General features: G+C 38.3%; 1 protein-coding gene across 3 annotated transcripts in view; it reads left to right on the top strand.

The window, feature by feature from the left end:
* Nucleotides 1-9,476, top strand: part of LOC138695774 (centrosomal protein of 104 kDa) — a 181,544-nt gene that overhangs the window by 108,115 nt on the left and 63,953 nt on the right. For 2 of the 3 annotated variants that reach the window (XM_069819959.1, XM_069819958.1), the window contains exons 5-6: nt 1,394-1,605; nt 7,479-7,686. In XM_069819959.1, the coding sequence (XP_069676060.1) occupies nt 1,394-1,605; nt 7,479-7,686 (420 nt within the window). The remainder of the gene's footprint in view (nt 1-1,393; nt 1,606-7,478; nt 7,687-9,476) is intronic. The other variant, XM_069819960.1, reaches the window with a different exon arrangement.

Here is a 9,476-nt window from a genome sequence, read left to right as displayed (position 1 = left end):
CTAAGTTGTCAGTTTTGTACAAATATATTTGAAATTTAAAGTAGTACTCCATACTGCATTATTTTTAACATAAAAAATTAATTGTCCACCAGCAACTTTGAACAATAATGGTAGTATGACTTCACAAGAACTGATTTTCTTCAAAAGCATGTAATACTGAACTTTTAAAATGTACATGTGGCAACACAGACCACGTGGGTGGGTGCAGTGTTCTCGCTTTCATTAGATTCTTTCCCATTTCCATTTCCGTGGTTCCGGTTACGTGTTAGTAGCTGGTCTCTTCCAACACGTGTGATGCTGTAGTATGCGCGAAAAATGCTGCGAGGTGAATTTCCTTGTAATTGTTAATTTGTGCAATTATTCAACAATGAATGGAAGTGAAAACATTATATATTTTGGAAAATTTAGGAAACTCAGTTTACAAGAATAGATTATTGCTATACAGAAGGGAAGGCCAACCCCAACACTACCTGGTCTTACATGTATGCATGTTGGCTAATTTGTAGCATGTTTCATTCAAGAAGGTGTCATTTCGTCCTGTTACCTTCTTTCCTCCTCTTAAGAAATACATTTGTGTGCCTCGTTTTATCGTGACAACGCTTTTTAGTTCTTTTAGCACTCTGATTATTATATTATTTATGTATTTGTTACATTAAGAATTTTAGATAAGGGCGCAAATAGCCATAGTAGCTGACGCGCCCTTCTTAAACCCTACTACTACTACTTAAGAAATACGCAGGAGCCGCCACTGGTACTGTCTATTGTAATTGGGGCTTTGTCCTGTTACAGGAATGAATGAATGAATGAGTGAATGAATGAATGAATGAGTGAATGAATGAGTGAATGAATGAGTGAATGAATGAATGAGTGAGTGAGTGAATGAGTGAGTGAATGAATGAGTGAATGAATGATTGAATGAATGAGTGAATGAATGATTGAATGAATGAGTGAATGAATGAATGAATGGATGGATGGATGGATGGATGGGTGAGTGATTGAGTGAGTGAATGAATGAGTGAGTGAATGAGTGAGTGAGTGAGTGAGTGAGTGAGTGAGTGGATGGATGGATGGATGGATGGATGGATGGGTGAGTGAGTGAGTGAGTGATTGAGTGAATGAATGAATGAATGAATGAATGAATGAATGAATGAATGAATGAATGAATGAACTCACTTCGCTCGTGGATTTATCGGCAAATTTCAGACCTCTTGTGACATTACGATAGATAAATTACTCGCGTTTCAACTGCATTTTTAAACAGCAGTGAGGTTATGAACGACAAAAGATCCATGTACAGAGCACGACGTTGCAGCGTGAAAAGAAACGTTTAAAATTCTGACTTGCTGTGTAGTTTATTACAAAATAACACGAACTGATGACATTTTGTTTCCAGGTGAAAGATTTGAGTATGCGCGGAAACTAAAGCTGGCCATGGAAGATCTCCGCATTGCAGGGGAGCGACTCAGCAAATACGAATTGGAGAAAAGACACGCCATCCAGCTGGAAGACTACGAGCGCGCCAAACTGAAGAAGGCGCAGATGGACGAGTACAGACACACGGTGTACAGATTCCTGGAGGTTGACGACCTGCTTGAAATAAATGGGGTAAGAAGGACAGCTTGTCACGTATCTGTGAAGTTAACATTTAATTATTTCGAAAACCAGAATATCGCGCTGGAACTCACTAGATTTCAGAGGATGACGTAAACCACGTCGAAACTAGTCAACCACATAATTTACCATCAAAATTTCTAACACTAACACGGTGAAATAGTTATTGCTTGTTCAATAACGTTCATCAGTGATTATATAAGTCTTAAAAAGTGTATCCAAGAATGAAGAAGATATATCGACGGCGTTTAGGAAAAAGGGCTTAACCCTCATTTCTTTAAATGTGACTTATTTTGCTGTAATTAGAGTAATTCGTTAAAATTTAATTACAAGACGTGAAGATATGTTTCTTGACAATTATACAGGGTGCGTCAGAAAGAACGGATGGATTTCACATGGCAAGAAAATTGTAAAGATTCATCAAATCAAAAATGTATTGTTATCAACGTATTCACCAATACATGCAGTTTATTTATGTAAAACAACATTATCCATATGATGTCCTTGGCTTTCAATACAGGCATCGAGGCGTTTTCTGATGTTCGCCATCACTTTCACAGTCATAGCTGGTGCAATTGCCACGATTTCTTCACGAATCGCTGTCTTCAGTTCGTCCAGTGTATGTGATCGATGTTTACAAACTTACGCCTTCAAATGGTCCCAAAGAAAGAAGTCGCAGGGCGCGAGATCTTACCGTAGCCTCGGACAATCTCAGTGCAATAGAATTTCGTCCAGGTGATTTCTTCTTTAATGTTGAACCTGTGATACGAAATGAAGCCACCCACCGCAAAATTGTATTCCGAGTTGGAATCCTAGCGTGACATCCGATGTCGAAATGAGTCCTGAGTGGCGATCACAGACTCTTCATTTTTCAAAAATGTCTCTACGATGAAAGCACGTTGTACACCAGACCAACACCATGTTCTCAACTGAAACTGCATTCTCTGGCTGACCCAACAGTCGTGGTCCCCCTCACTATATCTCTCTCCTCGTTGCGTATCGATAGTTTGAAATCCATCCGTTCTTTCTGACGCACCCTTTATTTACATCCCTTCATAGCCTACATGGGTTGGATAAAAAGTAATGGCAACAGTTCGATATTTCTGACATGGCTTTATTCACAGGGGTACAACATTTACGTACCTTCTACTACTAGGTTCAAAAAGTTCCCGGAATTTTACTACCATTTTTCGTATTAATATATAACAAGGGATATTATACATTTATTTTGTTGGTAACATTCATGATGTCATTTCCTTAAAGTTTGTTGATAATGGCGATTGTTGGTTTTGAGTTGTAGGCAATTGTTTATCATAGTGTTTTGTTTGTTTGTCGCTTTTTGTAATTATGTCCACAGAGCAACGTACAAACATCAAGTTCTGTGTTTTGTTACACAAAACTCCTGCAGAGACATTAAGATTGTTGGAAGAAGCATATGGCGAAGCAGCAATGAAAAAAACTCAAGTGTATGCCTGGCATAAACGCTTTTCTGGTGGCCGTGATAGCATCAAAGATGACGTACGCAGCGGCCGACCAACAACTGCAACAAATGAAGCAATCGCTCAGCGTGTGCGTAATGTTGTGAGGGACGACCGACGTAAAACCATAAAAGAGACAGCAGCAGAGGTCGGAATATCAGTCGGAAGTGTACACAATGTTCTTCACAAGCATCTCAACATGATATTACGTGTCTCAGAAGTTAGTTCCGAAAATGTTGTCGGCAGAACAGAAAGAAACAAGAATGACTCTTGCTGGGGACATGATCAGTATGGGTGATGAAGATGGTGATTTCTTAAACAAAATTATTGCTGGTGATGAAACTTGGTGCTACTTGTACGACCCAGTCCCTAAACGACAGTCATCTGAGTGGAAATCGAAAACATCTCCTCGGAAGCAAAAATTTCCTAGGGACACTTCCAAAGGCAAAGTTATGTTGGAAGTTTTCTTCGACTCTCAGGGTCTCATCCACCATGAGTTCATTCCAGAAGGTCGTACTGTAACGAAAGAATTGTACGTAGAAATCCTCCGTCGCCTCCGGGACGCAGTGAGAAGGAAACGTCCAGAAAAGTGGGTAGAAAACAACTGGTTCCTTATGCATGACAATGCACCTGCTCATCGCGCAATTATTGTAAAGAATTTTCTTGCCAGGCACAACATAACTGCTTTGGATAAACCGCCATACTCTCCTGATCTCTCACCACCTGATTACTTTCTGTTTCCCCGTCTGAAAAGTCATCTGAAAGGACGGAGATTCAATGCTGAAGAGGTTATCGCAAACGCGACGAGAGCACTAAGACGGGTTTCACAAAATGGCTTCCAGGCCTGCTTCCAGGAACTCTACACGCGTTGGCAAAAGTGTATTGTTGCGGAAGGCAACTATTTTGAAGGGAATGCTGTAGAATAGTGTTTAAGGTACGTTGTTTCTATGATATTAGCAAATTCCGGGAACTTTTTGAACCTAGCAGTATATAGTCGCCCCCCTTATTTATTACCTTTTGCCAAATGTTTGGAAGGCGTCGTACACCATCAGCGCGTCCATCTTTGTTGATGTTCCGTATTGACCGCCCTAAAGCACGGATAAGTTCATCTCTGGTATTGTACCGGGTCCCTCGCAGTGGTTCTTTCACTTTGGTGAAAAGATCGTAATCGCATGGATCATATCGTGTGAGTACGGTGGATGTTCCAGTAGTCCGCGTTTTCCGTCTGCCTTGGAGGTTCAGCGTGGTGCAGTATTACCCCATCAATGCCACACGCCACAATGAACATCTCCTTCACAGCACTTTTTTGTAGGGCCCACTTTCTTTGGACGAGGAGAACCGGGATGCTTCCATTCATTTGATTGGCGTTTCAAGTTTGGTTCATACGAGCGAGTCCAGGTTTCGTCCATAGCGACGATTCGTCCAAGAAAGTCGTCACCTTCCCTTTGGTAGAGCTGAGACGAGATGTTATGGCACCAACCTGCGCTAAGTTTTAAATTGTCGGCCAGCAGGGTAGAGGAGTGGGGGTTGTTTGGGTTACGGTTCTCAAGCTCAGAGCGGCAGGCATATCCGTTTCATCTCTTTCTAAAAACATTAGTCTTACCTTAGTATCACCACTTTCCTACTCAAGAGTCCGAAGGTACCCAATGGAATTACGCCCGCTATTCCATCTTTATATTCTTCTTCTCCGTCCGAATCAGACGACTGATCTGTGCTGGAATCAGATGTCCCTAAGTTTATGGAAATGTTCTCCAAAATACTGTCCATCACGTGCTCAATTTCAATGTAATTATTCTCTACTTTCTTCACATAATCATACACTGATATCCATTTTCGGAAGAAGCGATTGCAGAGTCGGCCTCTGCTTATGAGTAGCGTAGAAATTATAGATGAGTCTTCTTAGGACTTCCTCATCAAAACTGTCTACAGCTGTAACAATCTTCTTCTTCGGCTGTGATTTTTCCGGACTGGAGAAAGAATCTGCGGTTCCTGCGTCAATATTTTCCCCTTCTTTCCTGATTCTTGCCAAGGTTCGCTTTGAAATACCAGTGGCACCAGTACTCATGCACACACGCTTTTCAATGGAATTGGTATTCCGTTTACAGCCTCTTCTGACATGAATTTCCATACATTGTATGCTATTTCATGTCCTTGACTATGAACTACTCTATGATTTCACACCTTAGACAATGCCATAATGAGGGCGCTCAGAAGGACAATGTTTTCAGTATTAGCAATAGCGGTAGTAGCAGAACGATCTGAACACTCGGAATGCTAGTAACCAACTAACCCAACACCCCTCCAGTTGAGTGTGAGGGCGAGTCCAAGCAAACGAACTAAAATGCGTCCCTCGCGCTGGTGCCATAACTTCTCGTCCAGGCTCTACCGGTGCAACAAGGCCTTCCCGGAACCCTTTAACCCATCGTGCAACTGTGCGATATGGCAACGCTGCAGCGCCACATGCTTCACGCAGTCCCTGAAAACATTCTTGTGCACTACGACCTCGTGCCATTTCAATTTTGATCCAGGAACGTTGCTCTAGTTTTGTAAGGATGGTCTTAGGGCGCTCGCACTATCCCTATGAAAGTGAACGTTCTACACACTGCAGTAGATTGACAGAGTACTGTTGCCGGTGGCTGCACTAACTCATCTAACAGTCCTTGTTCATGTCCACACAGCTGGTAGCTCTCGAACGTACCATCGTCACATGACAGCAGTGTTGCCATTACTTTTTATCCAACCTATGTATAAAGTAACTAACAGAACTAATAAAACAGACGCTGGTAAACACACTCATTCTACCTCACTTCGATTAATGCGACGTTTTGTTCAGTGATCTCAGAATTGATTCCGCTCAGAAACTACAGCGTGTTCATAACGCGTGCGTCCGCTTCATTTGTAATGTTCGATATTGTGATCATATCTCACCTTCTTTCGAGAAGTTATCATGGCTTAGGTTACATGAGAGGAGAAATCTGGACTCACTTTCTCTCTTATATCGATTTATGCACACTTCATCCCCCTATTATTTATTCGCTCGTTTTCATACTCTCTCTCGCTATCATAATATTAATACTCGATCACAACGCGATAACACGCTAGAAATTCCACTTCATACATCATCTCTGTATTCCTCATCTTTCACTGTTGCTACCTCTCGTCACTGGAACTCTCTGCCGCCTGAAGTCAAGGGCTGCCGAACATTGAAATCTTTCAAATCCAAGTTAGAAAATTATCTTATGACGAGTTGCCAAACTAACTTACTATTATTACAAGTGTTGTATTGCATGTTTCCACGTATTCACATTTTTTTATGTTCTAGTGATATTTAACTTATTTTATATTTTTGTTTTCATATTTTCCGATAATGGTATATCTATAATGTGATAAGTTGAGCTATATATAATCATAATTTTCCTTACTGTGTGTACTTAAAAATATTGTATTCATCGTATGCTTAGTACTGCACTATTTTATTACTACTATTAGTATTATTATTATTATTATTATTATTACTATTATTATTACTACTATTATTACTACTATTCTTATTTTTTATCATTATTATTATTATTATTATTATCATCATCATCATCAACAATTGTCTTATTTTTTTATACTTTGTATGTCTCATTTATTTTGACCTGCTGTTCACATTTTATTATGCTTTTTCTTTCTTTTTGTATGTTATATATTATGTCTGATTTCTACTTACTTGTTGTTTACATTTTATTATTATTATCTTATTCAGTTTTGTGTGTAAAATTGTAGTGTACTTTGTAAATTTGTAGTGTTTTTTGTAACGCAGTTTTACTCCTGGTTGAGAGATAGAGAAGGCCGTATGGCCTTAACTCTGCCAGGTTAAATAAATCATCATCATCATCATCATTATTATTATTATTATTATTATTATTATTATTATTATTATTATTAATGTGTTAAAATTCAATTATAACTGTTTTCGAAAAAAAATATATTTTCTCGACCAAGAAAACTGACTTTATTCTACAGACATCAGCTAAAGCATTAGAATAAAACCGATATCATTTGCATATTACAAGGGATTTTCTGGCACTCCGAAAAGAAAATTAAGCAAAAGAACAGTGCAAGGAAAAAAAATTCGGATGAGAAATTTCTGTCTTTTTGCATCTTAACATGCAATTTCAATTTCAATTGAGTCTTGATAATGAACTATTGTAATGTAAGAACGATATTAAGGTACTGGTATAGTATTTTATCAAGCACATTCATGAAAATGTGTGTTGAAATATAACTATGTAACATATTTACCCTGATTTTAAGAATCCAGCAATTGCAAATGAATTGAGAGTATTGATAAACAGGAAACCCTGCTAACATTTCATCGATCATTTGTGTCTTTGATTGCAGCCTCTAGCAAAAAACGACGAGTGTCTGGAGATATCGATGCCTGGGGGTAAGCGACCTGAATTGCCACCACCCCCGCGGCTGCTTCAGGTGCCAGGGGCGCCCCCAGGAAGGGACGGAGGGGTACCCCCCAGCCAAAGCAGCCCGGCCATGCACCAGAGTCCCGTGTCTCCCCTGCACCTGCACTCACGGCCCAAGAGCCCTGCGCCACGTGAGTGGCACCCTTGTACGCATGCGCACTGCATTTACCCAAGCCATCCCTTCCCCGAAGTATCAGTCGTACCCTCATATCAGTTTCCAGGATGATAATCTTTAATGATGCTTTTGTGATAATTGGTAACGGCTATTATTATTATTATTATTATTATTATTATTATTATTATTATTATTATTATCGTTAAGATGAATTGCAATACTCTACTCACCACCTAAATCTTATTTCAAAAAGTTATAATTTATAAATCTCAACAAGGAAAGAAAATACATAATTGTAAACAGCCAGTGAGAAGAAATATTTGTATCGACTATTTCGTTAATATGACGTCATTCCATTTTCGGCCAATGAAGTGTAATGAAATTTTGAATTTCAACCAATCACAGTCATATATCTTGATAATTTCTGCAGCTCGATTCGTCACTATTTTGAAATCTTATTTCAAAAAATTATAATTTATAAATCTCAACAAGGAAAGAAAATACATAATTGTAAACAGCCAGTGAGAAGAAATATTTGTATCGACTATTTCGTTAATATGACGTCATTCCATTTTCGGCCAATGAAGTGTAATGAAATTTTGAATTTCAACCAATCACAGTCATACATCTTGATAATTTCTGCAGCTCGATTCGTCACTATCAATTTATGGCATGGTCCTTTTTTGTTTAGTCAGTGTCGCCAACTGTTTTTACGTAAATCGATGAGCATGAATCCATTGTACTAAATAAAGTGCGAAATTCTACTTCCTCATCTGCATCTTCATCTTCTAATTCCATGTCCATTGTATCTAAAGAAAATGACACTCCCTCATAACAACTGTTCATTTAATTAATGTATTAATCAGGTTGTTTGTAATTATACTACAAAATGTTTAAATTAAATTATGATTTCAGCAGATAATGAAAACGTATTTCTGTTATAATAACAAGAGAAAAGCGCAGTACATGCAATTAACATTTTAAACCTGTATTTCGCTTTTCTCAATTGGCATTACTGAATAACATTCGATTTCTTTATTGCAGTAATCGTTATTCATCTGTTTCGACTTCACAATGTCTGAATAGGTTAAGTATTCATAAATATACAATAATTATGGACATTTTGTAAGCGAATTTTAGAGATATATGATTTACATTTTTATTTTATTTCTAATAAAATCCAAAATTCTATTAAATCTTTGAGAATCATTAACCAAATCTTTTCACTCACAAAAGTCCAAAAACATACAAGACTTGAATTATAACATTTTGGCTCGATCAGTTCTCAGTTATGGCAATGAAGCCTAGACTATTCGACTCCAAGATGACCGACGATTGACAGCTGCAGAAATGATATTTTCAAGAAGAACTGCTGGTTACAGACTTCTGGTTCACAAGAGGAACATTGACATTGCAGACGCATTAGAAATAACACCTATTGTACAATATCTACAGCAATACAGACAAGACTGGCTTCAGGATGTGCAAAGAATGGAGCATACCAGACTACCTGGACAGATGCTTCACTGTAGGCTACACCACAAGGGTAAAGACTTATTGGAAGACCTCACAAGAGATGAAAGAATGACGATGATGGTTATTATTATTATTATTATTATTATTATTATTATTATTATTATTATTATTATTATTATTATTAGAATTACGATAGCAATGATATAATGCTTGATGGAATTGACAACAAAATTATTATAATTTGGTGAGGATACACCATAGTGTGGTGAGGACGATAAACAGGGAGATGGCGGGATGATGGCACGGGAAATAGAAGAATTCCACGAAAAC

Source organism: Periplaneta americana, chromosome 3, assembly GCF_040183065.1.
Source record: "Periplaneta americana isolate PAMFEO1 chromosome 3, P.americana_PAMFEO1_priV1, whole genome shotgun sequence".
NCBI lineage: Eukaryota > Metazoa > Arthropoda > Insecta > Blattodea > Blattidae > Periplaneta > Periplaneta americana.
The sequence above is the reverse complement of the archived record's forward strand: the minus strand, read 5'-3'. Positions and strand labels throughout refer to the sequence as shown.